Source organism: Ornithodoros turicata, chromosome 9 (genome assembly GCF_037126465.1).
Source record: "Ornithodoros turicata isolate Travis chromosome 9, ASM3712646v1, whole genome shotgun sequence".
NCBI classification, from domain to species: Eukaryota; Metazoa; Arthropoda; class Arachnida; order Ixodida; family Argasidae; genus Ornithodoros; species Ornithodoros turicata.
The window spans coordinates 5902279-5921542 of NC_088209.1; the positions used below are offsets into that span (position 1 = coordinate 5902279).

Below are 19264 nucleotides of genomic sequence, written 5' to 3' on the forward strand. Positions count from 1 at the left end.
GTTTTATTTTATACGTATAGTATTAGGGTATTTTATAGTAATTACAGGCATAAATTTTGTGTATGGGCTTCCATGATGTGGTCTAAAGTGAATAGAGCCAGCGACTCTATTTGCGTTTGAGGCCGATAGTGCTCGGGGAAGTAGACTTTTTAATACGATCACGTTATGTGAAACACCCTGTATACATTACTGGCTCCTAGTATAGATCCATAGCGTTCGTCAGCCAACCTCCCTTCTAAAAGCGATAAAACCCCAGTGCAGGGAACACGGACAGACGAAACACAGACGAAGCACTGAAGCACAGTGCTTCGTCTGTCCGTGTCCCCTGCACTGGGGTTTTATCGCTTTTAGAATGTGCCACCAAACAGCCCGGTTTTTATCGCTTTTTAACCTCCCTTTCCTTCCCTGAAAATTAATCTGATTGGTCAGTAAGTTTGTTGTCCTTCTCCACAGCGTATTGAAAGGAAAAAGAAAGCGAGGGAAAAAGGGCGGTCTTGCCGTGTCGGCCACGCTTAGGCGGGCAATCTCACTAGGGGTACCTCTGTTGTAAGCTACGTTGTTGTGATGCACAAACGAAGAACATGTTTCACTATCGCGGAGGAAATACGAAAAAAAAAAAAAAAGTGTGTGAAGAAAAGTGCAAATACCTCTCGGAAAGAAATACTCAGCAAAATAACAAAACAGTAAAACGTGCAAATCGTCATTAACAGCGCTGTGTCGAGAATCCGTCGGTTGGAAACGTTGCAGAACAAATGAGTTATGTCACTCATGACTGCTAAACCTCTGGTTATAAAATCCAATTAGATATAGTTGGCATCGAACCAGTGATTCTGATCATAATTAACACGAAGGGTCACGTTTCTCAAGGTTTGCTTTGGTTTCGAAAAAAAGAAAAAAGAAAGAAAGAATGAATGAAATGAAAAAAGAAAACAAAGAAGAATGCCGGCCAACTTGTTCTACATTATACTATACAAGGTGTAACCCCAAAAGTCTACCCGCACCGGCATGCCGAGCTCGTTATAGTTATTCAATGCAGGTAGCACATTGTGTTGTCTTCATATAAAGCTCATAAGGACATTCAATCATGGTCAATTTCGAAGTGATTGAGCACCGCAGCGTAGAGTCGCAAGAGGTGCGATGCCGGTTGTCAAAACAATCAAGATAGCTGTGATGCAAACGCTGCTCCCCGGACGGCGACGTGTCGCGTACGCTACCTGCCGGATGGAACTGCGGTTTTCATTTCGCTCTCGTGGTGTAACTGTCACATTTTGCTCCCTAAATGAGCAACGTGAGGAACGAAATTGCGGACGTAATTAGTGGACGACAACCAAGAGGGATGTCGTCTGCTTACTGAAAGAACATAACGCGGAGACGTCTCTGCCAAAGCGATACCTGACAGGTCGTCCGCAACACCGCCATCTTGGTTGTTTTCACTACCCGTATTGCACCTTTTGCGTTATAATTTTGCGTTGCGGTACTCAATCACTTCGAAATTTACCGCGATTGAATGTCCTTATAAGCATTATTATATAGACAAAAGAACGTGCCACCTGCATTAAGTAATAGACCTCTCCCTGTTTGTAAACAAATGACGTCATAGTGTTCAACAGCGCCACCAGTTTGGTATAGTTGCACTACGCTCGAAGCTAGGGGCGAACAAGGTCGAGCCCGAAAGCCACGGTCTTGAGGGGATTACGATGGTACCTGAAAGGGATGCGACCTTCGGTCCTACTTTCCTTTCTGTAGGAGGCATCGAACAAATGCCCATTCGTGGAACCCAGCCCTCACCTTCCGATTTGTTTGTCTACCAACGTCATGATGACGTTTCTCGAGTAGAGGTCTATTGGCGAGTACAGCCAACGCCACCTAGATACAGAAAGCCTACGCATTGCCTCCTCTCCCTCCTTCGCGACGTAGACATATATAGTCAGAATTCGTCTGCTGTACTGCGATTCACCGTTCTGCGAAATCAAGAACTCGCAGATGATTGCAACTCAACTGGAACCTGCAGACCTAAATATTTAGACAAAAAGTGCGAGACGCTTTGCAGAATATCACTTTTGAGAAAGATTGAGACCGTTTTGCGTTTTATTTCCAAGTTTTCCCATTTAGTACGCAGGGACGTTCAATCACAACTCGCAGACGACGGTGGTTCTTCCCCATGGCCGCGACCGCTGAAAGCACGTTCGTGATTGGCTACGGGCCGTTGAGAACACGATCCTGATTGGCTGACTCTTAATAGTTACATCAAGTCGACGAGCGCGCAGGCTTTCTGTATCTAGGTGATGTTGGTACAGCATGCCGGCGCGAGTAGACTTTTATAGGGAGTTTTCACCTACGTCACATGGTGACGTGGCAGTGACGTGGCAGTGACGTGGCATGGTCGTAAGCTCCTCCTACTACCTCCCACTGGCGGTCACTTCTCCTGCTAACGGCATTGAAAGATGACGAACTGCGCTATTTTTCGATGCGACAACCAGGGTTTTCATAAAAGAAAACGCGAGAACGAGAATGACGATGTGTCTGCGGGATAAAAGAAGGGTACGGAAGCGACCGGATTTAAAAACACCATTCGAGGCTTTGTTTCCGAGCAAATGCTGAGATAATCTCGGCTCAGCAGCTGCGCTGAAAAAGTGGCCAGCACCATGGCGGCCAAATGCGTTCGTTTGACGTCATGTGGAAACACCTTATAGGATAGGACCCTGTAGATTAGACTATATCGGTTATTGGCTGCAAACGGCATGTTACGCGCAGCACGCATTCTTCTAATGTTGCCTTTATGCAAATGAGCTCATTGTCTTATGTCTACCACCGCACGTATCAGAGCCAGTGCGCAGGAAATAATGGAACGATGTATCCTTCTCTCATCCCGAGAACATCACTCTTCGCGAAGCTTCTATTCTTTGAGTCCGAGGAGAAAAGACGACTCTTTTTTTTTTTTTTTTTTTTGCCTTAAGTTATTTAAAGCACTATACATGGGGTGTAACAGTAGCTCGTTTGTCTTACGCTTCCTTTGTTCCGATTGTTGCGTGCATGGTCCTGTTTTGTGACAGTATGCTATTTCTAGACTGTGAAAGCCGCCAAAATTTGGACACGCCACCGCTATTGGATATTTTGTGCAGGCACGCGGAACATCTGGTGGACGTTTATTAGTGAGTTTTAGTTAACGTACGCTGTCGCCTTTGCGTAGCGCGTTGGTGGTTCTGCACACGCGCAAGACATAAGCAGAGCTTTGCGCATTGCGCAGAACCACCACGCTATCCCTTATGTACGCAAAGGCAACAGCGTACGTTTACTTGAGTTGATGAGAAAAAAAAAAAAAAAAAAAAATAGAAATAGGCACTCATTACGAGAGCTGGCTACTCCAGATCACCTAGGAAAACACAAATGGCTATCTACAATAAAACCTATGAGTGACAAAGACACTCAGTCAGTCACTCACTCACACACACACTGTCAGTCACACCGCGTCCACCAACTTGGAGTCTGCGCAGAATCGCACAAATGCCTGCATGGCGTGGTCGGACAGCGTACGTTATACTAAAACTCACTATTGACAGCTGCGGATGGTTCTGCGTAGCCTGTGCACTCAACGTGCTCGTTGCCAGGTTGCAGGTAACGTGCGTCTTCGGTAATCGACGGCATGTTTCGGGACATGACGAAAGAAAATGCGCAGTGTTTCTCTTATCGCTCTTTCGCACGCTCAGGAAGAAAACGCACGTTTAAACGGGGAACGGCTTTGAACGAGGATTGTACGTCTCTGAACATGATCGTGAACGCAGACAGGCACAGATTGTCTCCCTTTCTGCTACCTAACTTTTCCCCATAATCACCTAATAATTTGAAGTCGTTAGTGATCTTGTGGTTACATACTTTCTTTCAGAGGATGTCCGCCTGGCCGTATAACTCGACTGCGGATACGAGATCTATTCAGCTCTTATAGCTTCTTTAATATTAACAAAAAAAAAAAAAACTGATATAAATGATAAAAGAAAACCTATATCGGAGAGCTTCGCTAATATAATATGCTTAGTAAAATTCTCGAGAGCAACCGAGAAAGAAGATAATGTTGAGATACACTTGGTTACTCTTGAAGGCTATTTCTTCCATTGATGGAATGTGAGATTTTTGTTAAAAAAATAAAAAATAAACAAGTAAGGCTTTGTTGCAACGAAACTCACGGATGAATTCATCATGCTTCGGTCTAGTGGGTATCATAACTTAGGTAATCATGGAATTAAAGTCAAATTTTACAATGTACTTTATGTTGTGCAAAAGTTCGAGTGCTTGACCTTTCTATACTGTAAGCTTGCTGTGGGAGTCAAGATACAGCATACAATGACGTTATCGACACAATCGAAGGATTGTAGATAAATCGGAGAGCTTTCGTCTGACCGCTTTCCAGCAAGTCTATTTGCACCTGTGCGTATGCCCAAGCAGCACAATGTACTGAAAGTCGAGTGCAATAGGGGTGGACGGGTAGGTTGAAGGCCTTGAACAGACTCGTGAAACTAAAGAACATTGATAAGACACATTCCGTCCACCCCTATTGCACTCGACTTTCAGTACATTGTGCTGCTTGGGAACCACCCAAGCAGCCTTTCAGTATATTGTGCTGCTTGGGGTTCCCACAGAATGTGGGCGTATTCTGAAAGTGAACGAATGAACCACGTGTAGACTACGAGATTAGCTACAGAAGTACAGTGACACATTCTTTTGGCGTAAATAGCTTGTGAGACTTTTTCGCAACCAGTATAATCGATGTGGGCAGACCAGTTCAGGTTTGCCGTAATTATGACTCCAAGATAATTGTACTTCCCAGCCTTTTTGTAGGGGGATGTTCTTGAGAGTGTACAGAGAAACAAAGTTGGTAACTTCTGCACCGTCGCAGTCATTTCGACACCATCTCTGGACATTCAAATTCATTTGCCGTGAATCGGGCCGGGTAAAGATCGATTTAATCATCCGTAACATGCCAGCATCGATATTTTGAACTAACATCTCCACCGTTTTCTTTTTCCAATCAATCAATCAACATCCGTTACCCTTGTGATAGTGAACGAAACACAATCATCAGCAAACAAACAACATATGGTATACCCGGAGTGTATACTCGGATTATCTATATGCAAATCATTTATGAAGACAAAAAGAACAATGGTCCGATTGAATTATCTGACGGTTACATCAGTCGCTTTGTCTGGGTTAGTTGTCAGTCGCCTCCCCCGTGCGCAATCGGTAGTCATTCATCCCACGTCCCGATTAGATATCTGCGTGAGTCATTTTGTGTCTACTTTCTCTCTCTGTGCTTCTGAACTCATCCGTGTGAGAGAGAGACAGAGAGAAAAGCCGTTGGTGGTTGCACTCATTCGGAGCCGGTCGGTCGGCGACTTTTTTTTATTCTGAGCCCATTCCGACCAGTCTTGCTATCATTACGGCGACGTCGGTGCGTGAAAGTGACCCATATATAGTATACACGCCTAGTGACCACTCTATATAGAACCAGTCCTAAGTGGCCATCTGGTTTCCACGGGACATAGGTTATTATCGTTAATTGTTGCATCACTTGGGAGCACAAACATTGCGGGCACCTCTCGTACACAGGTTGATGGACTTCCCTGTGAAGACGACCAGGGGGAAATATCAACGGTGGGAAAGACAGTCTTCAGGGGAAAAGTGCAGATGTATACGTTGTACTCCAATTATTACTCCTTATTCGGGTCGAGTAGAGTAGAGTAGAAGTAGCTGCGTTTTGGAGCTTGGTGACGCCCGAGTTTGGGGTCTGCTGCTCCATTTCTTTTAGTTGAGGAGTATGTTCCAACCGACATACGAAGGTCGGCATTCCGGGTCGACATTCCGTTGCTGGCTAAGTATAGTGTAGTCTCCTTCTTTTTCAGTGGTGGGAATTAACGTGGGACGATGTTAGGGACAGAGTTACTGTTCCCTTATGGCGTCACTGAGGCTGCCTTTACGGGGGAAACCTTTTTGGGAGTCGTTTCGTGCGTGTTCCTTCGTCCCTCCTGCCTCGTCTTTGCCCTCAGACCCAAGTTCATGTTGCCTATGCCCTCAACTGTTCCCAGCAACTCGAACCAACTCGAGCCAAAGTCTTATGACCAACTTCGAGACCGCGTTCACACGTAGCAGCTCTGTAGCTCCACCCACGAGCTGAGTTAAGAAAATCCCAGTGCTCTTTGCGCACGCATTGCATCCTGGGCGCCTGCTGTGCGGGGAAACGAAGAATTATCCTTCACTTCGCTTCGCTATCCTTCGCTTCGCTTTCGCTGACCTCGACACGTCGTGGACAGTGGACTGGTACGGGAGAAATCGGAACAGTTTGGAGGCCACCCGCTTCTTTCGTATTAGTAAATTCCCACAGTTCAAAGCGACGCTAAGCACTCTGGGATTTTCTGAACTCGTCTATGTAGGTTCGAATCCAACTGGTGGTGCCTTTTCTTCAACTGCAATTATTCAAACCTAATACCCTAGTCAGGCAGCATTTCAAATGTCGATTGCGAGAAATGGCCTTCGGCCTCTCAAATGACCTTTGTTCGGGGGCGCCTGCCAGACAGGCGGGAAAGGAGTGCTCCTCAACTGACTGCCCTCACCGGCTCCCTTTTTCGGTTTCGTTTTCCCTGTCTGATGTGGAAATTTGAAGTTGGTCTGTGCGCCACAAATCAACAAGATGCAGAGGTCATATGCACTTCTCTAAATAGGATCTAAATACGTCTACACAGTTTCACTCCATTATCCGCATTTTATAGGTTTTCCTACATTCAGTTGCGTAGGTAGCGAGGGTACAATGGCATAACGCTGTTGTCGAGATTGCTCCTTTCTGCACCTCAAATGTCGTTGGGGGCCTCCTTTCGCGTTGATGGTCATTTCTTAGAAAGGTGCTTTGAGCTGCCGTCTGACACGGCTCTGAGAGGTCATTTTTTTGCAAATGAAAATTCCCCGAAGTCCTTCGAGCATGCCGTCTGACTGGGGTATAGGTCAGTTTATTTCGCTAAAAGATCATCGTATATATCTTCAAAAAATACCTGTTGATATGTTTGTGTGGCGTTAGCCTAAAAAAAGAAAAGAAAAAAAGGTCATGTCTCAGCTACACCTGATGCAGGATGCCCGGCACGAACGATATTGCTCATAGTTGCTGGCGAATGTTGCCCCGTGTGAACGCATTGTAAACGCGGCATTACAGGCGCGCGCTTCCGATGTCCCTGATCCTATACAATCCTGATCAAGGTCCTGGTCATTTAGTGGTGTGTGTTTATGGGGTCAAAAGTAAACGAGGTATTGTAAATGTGGAGTAAATGCTGCCCCATATCAAGCGGCATTCCGCTGACTGGGAGCAGGATCTATTGTAAAGGATTTACGAGTAACTGTAGGTATTTTTGGTAGTGTTCACTTTTGTGTAGTAGTTAGTGTATAACTACTTTTTGGACAACTAGTTACAGAAACGTGTTATTTTGCACTTGTAACTGTGACTAACTTGTTACCACAATCGGTGAAAGTAACTGTGCAAGCAAGAAACTGAAGTGTGATCAAGTTAGCTATACAAGCTTCGAAAAGCAACTACTGCTTAGTTGTACAAGGCGTGTGATGTAACTGCGGTTGGAACAGTACGAGCAGTTTCATTAAAAACAACAACAACAAAAAGTAGGTGTGTAAGTATAACTCAGAGCTATTTTTAGGAGCTAACTTTAATTTGGTTACTGTTTCAAAACGGCTTACTCATCAGTTCGAGTGTAAGGTATTCGAGGGCAAAGTTCAAAGTGTCTGTGCACCCACATGGCGGCAATCGCCGGCATGGTTCACAGAAGAAATCACGTGTGCCTCACCTTATTTGGGACCAATGAGAACTTTTCGACGGACAGTGGGGGGGGGGGGGGGGACCGTGGGGCCGCGCAGACAGCTTGCATGTTCATGTCAGAGATATCATGCGTTGCAAATATTGGTGGAGACAAATTCGTAAGACCAGCAGCGACTATCAAAACATCATCCAGAATGGGGACCATGCTCCACAATACCTTGGCAGATAATATTTTAAAAATGTTCATTCTCTGAATGATGCGCTCAACATGAATTCCCTCGCTGCTACAATACTTTGTGTCTTGGCTCTTGAGGGCTTCATGTTTTGGTAACTGACGTTGCTGCTTCTGGAACGGCGGCCTCACAACAGGTATTAAGTGGGCCTCGTGGGCAGAATCTATGAGAAAACTTCTGTCAACCATGACTGCTTCCTCAAATGGCGACAGTTCTGGACGAGGCCACTCTCTCCAAAAACCTTTTTGTCAGAATGCTTTTCCGCCGTATCCTTTAGTGACTAGTGCTATATGATTCCACCAGGTGACAGCAAGACAGCTTTCATATAGCCTTCTAGAATTCATTTCAACGCCCAATATTGGACATTCCCGTAGGGTAGCTTTAGTTGTCGTTTTGAGCTCTTTTAGTTACAAGAATGTCTGCTAACGTGCATAATGCGGTAGTGGTATTATTGCTTCGACTGCTCTTCGAGCCAGTGTAGTTTCAAAACAACGACTACTTTACTTAGTGATGATGGTTGAGGAGGGGCGTAGCGAGCCGTAGCGATGGGGAGGTGAGACCGTGAGAGGGGCAGCCGCCACGGGCGCACTAGCCAGAGAGGGCACCGAACGGTAGGTCCTGGCAGGTTGGTTGGACAGTATACAAAGCGGGAATGAAGAGAATGTGAATGTACGATCTCGGCAGTGCAAATAAGCGTTTTCTCCTATTTGTTTACAGAGGTTCTCACGGCAGTGTGGGGTTGGGAGAGGGGGGGGGGGGCGACGTGGTGCTTTCAGGCACTGTCTGTGCCCTTTTACTGGGTCATTAAATGGAAAGTGCTCAAAATTTGATCTTCCTGTATTCCACAAAGCTTTCCGCGAAAGAAGTTATATGGTTTGCTAGTGCCGAGAAAGATAAAGTCAACGGTCCGCAAACTCTTTCAAAATTCCCGGGAAACAAGCTCAAGGCCGAAACCGCCGAAACTTGCTGGAAGTTGGCAACAAGCACCAACGCGGAAGGACCAGAAAGGACCGTGAGTCCGCAGACGCGGATGTGTTCCGCATTTCTGTTCCATATGTGCCGCAAAATCGTAATGGTCGCGGACATAGTCAGCTGGCGTTGAACCTGAAGCGCGCGGGCCGATGACATTGACAGACAGCAGCGATTGCACTCCGGGAGGTGCGTGGTCGGTGCCCATGAGACTGGCTACACAGATCGTCAAGTCTGCCATGCCGCCCAGTGAGCACTGTGGACCGCTTGCTAGCACACGCAACGATGACATATGCATCAGTGAACGACTGCTGTCGACGCGCCGACACTTTCAGCTATCGGCGAAGAGCGTCGCGTCCGATATTATCGGCAGAATACGTCCAACCGTTCTCACGGGGTAAGAGTTGTGTAGCCTGTGTGTAGCGGGGTAATGTGCAGCGCCTGAAAGATATGCACTCACATATCCGTCGCAAAAGAAACGTCGTGACCTGCGTGGCATATTTCGGAGGCGGCTGATGTATTCACGAAGGGGCCAGAGCAGTTGTTTACCCAGAATTTCGTCCTTGGGGGGTGGGGTGGGGTGGGGGGAAGGGGGGTGGGTGGGCTCCGTGAGGGGGTGTCTGTACATGCTTTTGAGAGATATTGCGCAATCTCACAAAGTTTTAGGGCGTCTCCTGCATATTTTGGGGTAGGGGGTGTCGGGTGGATCTGGATAAATCACTTGGTCAGAGTATGTGACTTATAACGGAACTGTAGTGTACATTTAGTTGTCTTTCTCTCAGGAAACCAAGTGGCAGCGTGGATGGCCTGGAGGCGATGAGCAGTGACTGTGAGAGGGGCAAAAGTAGCTCCCCACAAGCGGGAGACAGTAGTCCCACGACAAATCCAGCAAGCAAGGCAGACATGGAGCTACTTGCGAGGCTTGAGGAACAAAACAGGTAGTTACATATTTCTTACACATACCTTACCTCGTGCTATTAGCTGTTTTTGACTCCCGAAAAAGTGTGTCACCTAAACGAGCGCGAAGTAGACAGTGCCGTTGTGCAAAATACATGGAATTTCAATGATGTTGGAATGATGTTGATCTATTGGATTTGATAAATCAAATAGAAAAGTGTAGGCTGCTCTATATTTCACCCACTCTATATTTCAAGCAGAGCGTTGAACCGGAGTTAACCGGAATTTCTAGTTGGAACTGAACCATAATTACAAGCACCATCTTGGAGCTGAACCGGAACCGAATCGATTACCAAACTTTGGTTACCGGTTTGGGATACCGGTTCAGGATACCAGTTTGGTTCGGGTTGGTGTGTGGTGGGGGGTGATGCAGGGATTCGAGCAGTTTGCCTGCCTAGGGGTCCTATTGGTCGAAAAACAGAAATAAATGCATAAAAGAAAGGTAACTACGAGATCTTGTACCACTTTGGGTGGTTACCTATAATTTTGTAGCTTATTAGAACCTCGAACCGGTTCCGACAGCCGACAGTTTACAGCCCCTGAACCAGTTAATCAAACCGATATATGTGAACTCCGGAGCTGAATCGTAACCGAACCTTTATGGCCGAAACAAACCGAAAAACATTTTGCTTCGACGCTGTGATTTGAAGTACTGAGCGACTGTTGCGTTATTAATTGACTAACTTTAACAAGATGAATGGCCACTAAGGACCAAACTGCTGATGACAAATTTCCAACACGCACTGTGTTGCGCAGCCGCCCTATTTACGTTGCCTGCTCCATGGCGCGCGAGACGTTTTGTCAAGGACCGTGCAGCATTTCCCAGTAATTTCCCACTTGTCCTCCCAGAGGCAAAAAGTAGATGCCTGTGCTGGTGATATGTCTAAAAGCAATGCAATAGCAGTTTATAGCACACGTTTTGAAGTATTTGTTTCTTGGAATAACTGGAGCACATGAATATTTGTACGAATGTGAATATGTGAATGTTCGCGTTAACTTCATAATACAGAAAGTGTGATGATGATGGTTTGCGTCATATGGGGCCGTGAATATCCACTGTTGCAGAATGTTCGGCCAATGGCTAGCATTTAAATTACTACTTATAGATTTGCATTTTGCCTATAGCTTCAAAAGATACGACATTTATTCGAAGGCACAGGGGTAACAAATTATGCATGAATAGTGCCGGCAATGCTTGAAACAACTCTGGGGCAAAGCCGGAGCATGCAGTTGCCAGAATGGAGAGAGGTGCACTATAAGCAGCTTCGTGTAGTAGATCATGCTCTGCTTAATAGCCCTTTGTGCCTTATAGAGAGCTCCAAAGTGGCAAGTAGTAAGTGAACTAAGTGTGGCACACTTTTCCTCTGGAGTTTTTGGGCCTGATGTAATACAGTGTACTCTATGTCGTGAACATGGATATAGTGAGGATATGGTTATGGGAAGTAAACCCCCATCTGTTGAATCCCCAGCCATGAACTACTGATGTAGTTAAAGTACCGATATAGTGAAGTTTTTTTACTGGCCCGACTACCTTCACTGCAAGGAGGTTCTGTACTATATCTTCTTGAATCTAAGAAGACCCCCAGAGTTCAGGGTTCACAAATTTGGAAAAACAAACACAGGTGGAGGCAGTATAACAGTTTGAAACTATGCACAATACCATTTATTATTCACTACTATGTTCTTTATCACAATCTGCCCAAAATTCCATCCAAAGCGTTAGACAAACCACACTCTCTAAACGCATGCGCGACAGCCGCAACAAGTTCCTTAACAGCTGGCTCCAGTTCAGGTTGATTGCCATGCGTTTTGCCCAGTAAAGCCCTGTTGCTGGCGCAATTCACGATCTCTTCCTGTTGCTTCAGCTATCTTCTAGCATTTGCCTCCTATGTTTGAAATTGCCTCGCCATAGCTGAATTGTTACCACATTCACTGGTGAAAGCGATAACTTTGCGTTTAAACGCAGCAAAGTAGTGTACCATCATAGTGAACGAATGCCATCCCATGTGCCTGTATCACATTATTGCGTCGCATTCATTTTATTTCGCGCTGACGAGGTTTTCCCTGTGTTTTTCGTGGACTTTCCCGAGGAATGTCGGCTCAGTTCCCGCTGAAGTCGGCCCTGGATGCATGCTAACCCCCCCTCCCTGTACCCCTCTCCTTCCTGCTGTCCTCTCTCCATCTGTCCACATCCGTACGCCGCTCACAGCCACAGTCGCTTCGCGGTGCTAACACGGAATAATAAATGATAAATAAATAAATATCTTTTGCGCTGACAACCACGACACATGGTGTCGGTAGGGTTGCCACCAGGCCGGTATTATACCGGCACGGCCGGTTATTTGCTTGCTCTGCCGGTTGCCGGAAGGAAGGTGATACCAGGAGCCTTTTGCCGGTATTTGTGGCTCAAGACCTTTCATATGGGCTTTTGCGGGATTTTTCCTTCAACATTCCACTACAGCTTCAATAAATCTGGAGCACAGACCCAACTCCGCAGTCACCAGTTGTTTCCTTAGATATTCATTATCATCATCATCATCATCATCATTATTCATTAAGCCTTGTGTTCTGAAGATCAGTGGGTGTGTAAACCTGTCGGTGGTTGTGTCGAGGCAGCTAGAACTTAGGCCGTATACAACTCTCATGCGAGATCTCCGCCTGCACAGAAGGGTTTGTTTGCGTCGATGCGTTTTTCGAAGTAAATGGCAGTCCAATCCAGTTACTCCAATACAATCCAGTGTAGCGTTCATGCCTGTTTATAGCAATTTCTAACATCAATGATCCAGCCACACACAGGAAGATATATTTCCTCGTATTATCTTGAGCTCTCTCTCTATCTCTCTGTTTTCTGTGTGTGCTCTTCCACCACTCACCCACTTCCCTTTCCCCCGAGCCTTTCCCCCTTTCCCTCTATTCCACCTCCTCTCCCTCAGTCGGTATTTTTCACTACGAAGGTGGCAACCCTAGGTGTCGGACATGTCGCGCCTTTGCCTCAATGACATCGCCCCCCCGCCTCTGTGACCCTGACCTCGTTGTGGCGGGCATATTCGAATCTGTTAGGTTCAACTCTTTAATAGGAGGATACAGTATGCAAGAGACGGGCGAGTCGCCCGTGATACATGAGTTCGCTCTGCCCAAGCAGCTTCGACTGAGGAAAACTGCGTCAGCCGCGTCAGATGTAACGCGAGCTTCCCTTTGCTTCTCAGCCTTTAGGTACGTTGCACCCTCACGTGAAGAGCTTCGGATACAGTTGCACGTACACGTACGGAGAGCACAGGGAACATCCAACAGAATCTAAGACAGGACTTTCGAACGCAGGATCTCTTGGGGGAGGGGAAAGTGGTCTTAGATTCGATAAAACCTGGTAAATGGAGACCTAGGCAGAACATATTAGAATCCTTCGGAAAAATATCCCAAAATCCGGGAAGAGGCATACTTTAAAATGGTGTTTTTATCTCCGGCTCAACGCAACAGTGAAAAAATAAAATAAAAACATGGACATTTCGCCAACCTATTGAGGTGGCATCATCAGTACACAATGTGTCCGAAGGTACAGATCAGCATACTTATCCACCAAGATATCGTAAACCTCCGGTAGAGGGCCACGGTTGGCTTTACACGCTGTTGAATCACGCCTGGACAAAAACAGAGTTGGTCGACCATTGTTGGTCGAAAGGTCACCATTTTGATAACGTGATAACCTTGGCTCGCGAGCAACTTTGGGGCCCCGAGAAGATTTTTAGAATCCTGGTGTATCAGGCGTGATTAAACAGCGTGTAACGCCAACTGCGGCTTTCTGCCGGAGGTTTACGATATCTTGGGGGATAAGTAGGCTGATCTGTACCTTTGGACACATTGTGTACGGATGATGCCACCTGAATAGGTCGGCGAAACCTCTACATTTGTAATAGTTTTTTTTCCACTGTTGCGTTAAGCCGGAGATAAAACCATGCATCAGAACCAGAACTGAATTTGAAACAAAAACCAGAAAAAACGTTATTTTTTGACGAAACCAAACAGAACCGGAACTGAACTGAAAAAAATTCATCCGGTTACCAGTTCGGGAATCGGTTCAGAGGTGAAATAATTGTACTACTGACCGACCTTTTTTTGACTCACCTGAAACGGTTACCTCACACCTTTCTGAACCGGGTACAGGTAGTGTGCTTTCTTGTAGGAAAATTACTGCCCACGAACCGGTTGAACCGGGACCGAAAAAAGTAACAGTTCCAATCCCCGTAAATGTGCCGATCGCTGACCGATTTTTTTTGTCTGTGTATGTGCGGGAAGGGGGTGTTCCCCCTGAGCCAATCCTGAACCGATCCGATATACCTGAACCAGGTCAAGCTGATAGTTTCGGTTCAGAGGAGCTAAACCCGATCCGAACCAATATGCCTGAACCCGAACCGGACCTGAAAAATACTGGTTCCGATCCCTGGATAAAACACAATTTTGAAATATTAGAATCCTGTAATCCCCTCCCCCCACTTTTCACTGTGACACCCTGTGTTCTTCCACTTAGGCTTCTAGAGTCTGACGCCAAGTCACTGAACTCTCTCACATCCACCCACTCCCGAAAGTCATCGGACACCAGCCAGGTGTCAGTTACTTCGGGAGCCAGCCAACAGAGTGGTGCCATGGACGACGAAGGGGAGGACGTCTGGGTTCTATGGGGACGGATAGTCAACGAATGGGATGCGCACATCAAGAAGAAAAATGCCTTTGTCAAGGTTAGTGCCTCGTCAAAATCGGGTGTCACGTCCAGGGATTTTTCTCAAGCCTTTTGGGGTTTGGGATTTGGGGTTTGACCTAGGATTGTGTGCTATGTGCAACGCCTAATACCAGTTGAAGCACACATAGGGTTCTTCGTTTTCGGGTTTCGTGATTTTTTTAATTTGTGAGGGAAAAAATCGGGTGCTGTTTACGCGCGAGAATTCGGGGAAAAATCGTGCGCTATGATCTCTGTTTGTTATGTCACCGGGAAATGTTCCGGGGAAACGAAAGGTGTGTGAAACAAGACATCGCTGTGACACCGGGACGAGAAGCAATAATCTCTACATTTCCGCTCGGAACTGGGACAGCGAATGACCGCGGTATTCAAACACTTGCACGAGCTCCACAAAACTCGTTTGAATCCTGTAGGAGGGTGTCATAAACAGAGGACAAATAGGTTGTCACAAATAGCTCTCTTTGCTAATATTATGATTCACTTTTCCGATTCACTACCTACAGGGTGGGACACTCAAGTATGCCACATTTCTGTCACTTCATAAGAAAAGAAGATAAAGTCCAACTCACCTGAAATTCTGCACAGAGAGAGCCATCTTCCTTAAGTTTTTTTAGCATTCCCTGCGGACGTCGTCTGCTCGCGCACACAGGAGATAAAAATTGTTCGAGCTTTCGACCCCACGCATTCTCTATAGCCTATTTCCGGTTATTTTGGGGGACACTTTGTTGGCGAACCGTGTTTCGCAACAAGTTTTGCCACATCACACAGAGGTGGCGCAAGGTGCCAAGCGAAACCGAAACTCTTTGAGCGAGCCTTGCGCCACCTGTGTGCAATGTGGCGAAACTGGTTGTGAAACATGGTTTGCCAACGAAGTGTCCCCAAAATAACCGGGAATAGGCCATAGAGAATGCATGGGGTCAAAAGCTCGAACAATTTTTATCTCCTGTGTTTGCGAACGGACGATGTCCGCAGGGAATGCTAAAAAAACTTAAGGAAGATGTCTCTCTTTGTGCAGAATTTCAGGCGAGTTGGACTTCATCTTCTTTTCTTACGAAGTGACGGAAATGTGGCACACTTCAGTGTCCCACCCTGTAGAACGACAAGTTGAAGGACCATAAGAACTTCGGGTAGATATCGGGTTTTACCCGAATCCTTGAAAATTTGTGGCGGTGGGGGGGAACTATTGTGAAAAATCGAGTTTAACCCAAAAAATGAAGAACCCTAAGCATGTGATGATGTCACAAATTGAGAGGTGTGTCAATCTTGAATCCTAGCCATAATGCAGAATATAGAAATATTATCGTTCGATATTAAGTTTGCATATTCTGCAGACAGGCGAACATTTTGGATGCAGTAGACGAGCAGAGATGTCAGATGAGAGCGAAAAAATATTTTTGTCTCGAATTTTACGATTGTGCTCATATTATGCTAATGGCACCTCAGGTGTTGTGGTTGCAGACCTTGTCGTGGTCAGTGTTGACAAGGACAATGTCCTATCCCTTTAGGAGCAGGTCCGCAAGGGTGTCCCCCAACATTTCCGAGCCATCGTGTGGCAGCTGCTGTGCAATGCACAAACATGTCCTGCGCGGGAGCGTTATGCGGAATACCTCAAAGGCACGTCTCCTTGCGAAAAAGTGATTCGCCGGGATATTGCTAGGACATATCCGGAGCACGAGTTCTTCCGCGACAAGGACGGCGCCGGTCAGGAGGGCCTCTTCAACGTGATGAAGGCTTATTCTCTCCACGACAGAGAAGTGGGCTACTGTCAAGGCAGTGCTTTCATCGTGGGTCTGCTTCTTCTGCAGGTGCGTGTTTCATGTTGAGTGCGGTGGAATAGACGAGCAAATAACGCCCTCTTCTGGCACTTCAGGTGTTGGGGGGCCACGTCATTTGTGCGTAGGCCCTTGTGTCGTTATATGGTACAATTATACAGGGTGTTTCATTAACCATGTCGAACAATTCTCGTGAGAAGGATATGCCATGTAAAAGTAAGCAGACAACTGCATTTATGTGTAAAGGATTTTTGTCACATCCTACGAGTAATTTTATCAATTTTGTTTCAAAAAAATTTAATTTCTTGAATTCAACTTCGAGTCACCGAAAAATTTTTTGGCTAGAAACAAAGTGCACATCGAAGTTATCCCACTTCATTCCAGAATACAGTCACCAACTGATAATTCAACACACACACACATGAAAAAAGAATACAAAACATTCATCACAAAAAAAAAGAAAAAAACTTGGGTCTTCCAATTTTTCGGACAAAACTGTCTGCACCGTCAGGTGCCACATAGAACCAACATGTTTTGGCGTCCACTAATTTGGATGGTTGAAGTCATGCTCGATTATTCGTACTCATTGCGCTTCGTACTTGCATGGTCTTTGGGACTTACTCTCTCCCCAGCAGCAGAAATACACTGCAGAATAATGTGCCCGATCATTGTCCGATATTTCGTAATGCTTTAACAGATGAAAGCCGTTGTCTCAAATGTCGACCTCAACTTCAAGTAAGGAAGTCAATGTACTGCGATAAACTCTTTAGTGTAGGCGAAGATGGAGATTGATCGACCATCTAGACTAACGTGACATTGCCATTTCACGCTTCAGCAGTATTAGCAGCAACATCGTCTTCAGCACAGACAGCATAAAAAAGTAACAAAATTGAAGGGATGGTTATGCAATTGTAACGCGATTTTCAGCATCAGCTGCGTGTGAATCATTGTTTAATGGCTCTTGTAATGTCATGGAGTGATTGATATGGTTCACCATCGTGCGATGTCTATTGCCCAATCCGGTTGAGCCTTCAAAATGTGCGTGGCATTATACCCTGCCTCGTCACCATCCAGTCTCTTTGCACTTTCTGGTCTTTAAACTAATGTTTTTGCACACTGGGTGTTATGGATGACCCTATTCTTTTCTCAAATGTCCTGTCTTACAAGTATCACTTAAACAGGTTTGTATTGCTAGTAAGATTATACTTAAGGCCCTTCTTTTTCTGCTGCGGCAAATCCTGAATTCCGCAGCAGGGAACTATGAATTCTGCATTTTTTCGCGGTAAAAGGCAAATTGCCCTAGTTCAGACAGAAAATACTCTCTGTTAGCTCTAGTGTGGAGGAACACGGTTACAACTCCAAAAACTTTTGTGACTTAGTGTAACAAGGCACATTGTACTTTCTTCTGAGAGGGAGTGACGTTTGTCACTGACTATGAAATTGTACTTGCTAAGTGACTTCTCTGCATGCACAGAGTTTACAGTCACACAGAGGTACTTGACAGCTATGGACACCAAAGCAGGGGTCAGCGTTTGCATTCCACTCCAGAATCCCAATATGTTAGAGGGTTGTTCCAGCACACAGATAGGGTCATATCACGGCCTGGCGACCTTATCCGGTTGGCACATCTATTCTGTAACACAAGCTGACCCGGTGCGAGCGAAGTCCGTTGATCTCGCGCGTAAACTGAGTTAAGCACGTGGTTTCTGCAAAATTCTGCACAACACCTCATATTCCGCGGCAGACCCACAATTCCGCGAATTTTTGCAGAATCGTGGAATCGCAGAAAAGGAAGGGCCTTAATTATACTAATTTTTCTGGACCAATCAGCGAGCGTGGCCCCTGTAGCGTCAGCATGAGGTCCCAGGCAGATCACAGGCTGGTACTGCTCTCCACCGCCATTGTGCGTGATCACTTTTTGCGGCGCGCTTTAAATTCAGTTGCTGCGATAATTATGAGTCTGTGGTGTGAATTACTTCTCAAGATGCATCTTGCTGGCCTGCTTAACAGGTTGATATGAAAAAAAAAGCAGGTGTTAAAAATGACTTCTGTGCTGCTTTAAGTATTGTTGCTTCAACAGCATATTGAATGGGTTGGTGTCTGTGCAGATGCCAGAGGAAGAGACGTTTGCGGTGCTTGCCCGAATGATGCAGGATTATCGGCTCAGAGAAATCTACAAACCTAGCATGGCTGAACTGGGACTGTGCATGTTTCAGCTGGAGTGTCTCGTGCAGGTATTCATCTCTTCTCCTCTATGTTACAGTAGAACTACACGTATATAGGTTAAGCCATCCTACAAAGTGCAAAATCTAGGACAGCAGCGTTCAGCTCATCGCCAACAAAATTTCGATATTTAACCAGAATTTGGCTTCACACGAATGTTCAAAGTCTGTTGAAAATACACTAAAGCCGTGACTGTGCTGACGATGCATGAAGCGTACTCCAGTTTCGCGTTTTCCTGGGGCAGAGTTTAATGGCGGCTGCACACAACTGTGTACTAGTTTCGGTTTGGTTTTGGTTACGGAAAATTTGCTACCCGAACCTGTAGCGGTGCGTTCACAGATGAGCGTACCTTGAAAGCTCTGTGTGTCACTTTGTAGCTGTTTAAATTAATGTTTGTCGCCACTACTGCACTGTACAAATTCCAGCGTGCAGCCCACAACAGTTTTGTAGTAAGCTGCTATGATACTTGAAAAAGAAAAAAATTCAAAAATTCCATCTTTTACAAATTTATTTATGTATTTAAGTACGTTAAAGACCCCAGGGGGTATTACATAGTGGAGTGGCGAGAAGCACA

At 45.8% G+C, this 19264-nt stretch overlaps 1 protein-coding gene across 5 annotated transcripts in view; it reads left to right on the plus strand.

The window, feature by feature from the left end:
- LOC135368070 (ecotropic viral integration site 5 ortholog-like) overlaps positions 1-19264 on the plus strand; it is a 176687-nt gene that overhangs the window by 91805 nt on the left and 65618 nt on the right. For 3 of the 5 annotated variants that reach the window (XM_064601146.1, XM_064601148.1, XM_064601147.1), the window contains 4 exons: positions 9792-9947; positions 14489-14696; positions 16201-16500; positions 18576-18701. In XM_064601146.1, the coding sequence (XP_064457216.1) occupies positions 9792-9947; positions 14489-14696; positions 16201-16500; positions 18576-18701 (790 nt within the window). Of the gene's footprint in view, positions 1-8965; positions 9407-9791; positions 9948-14488; positions 14697-16200; positions 16501-18575; positions 18702-19264 lie in introns of those variants that run through there. The other 2 variants (XM_064601144.1, XM_064601145.1) reach the window with 1 other exon arrangement.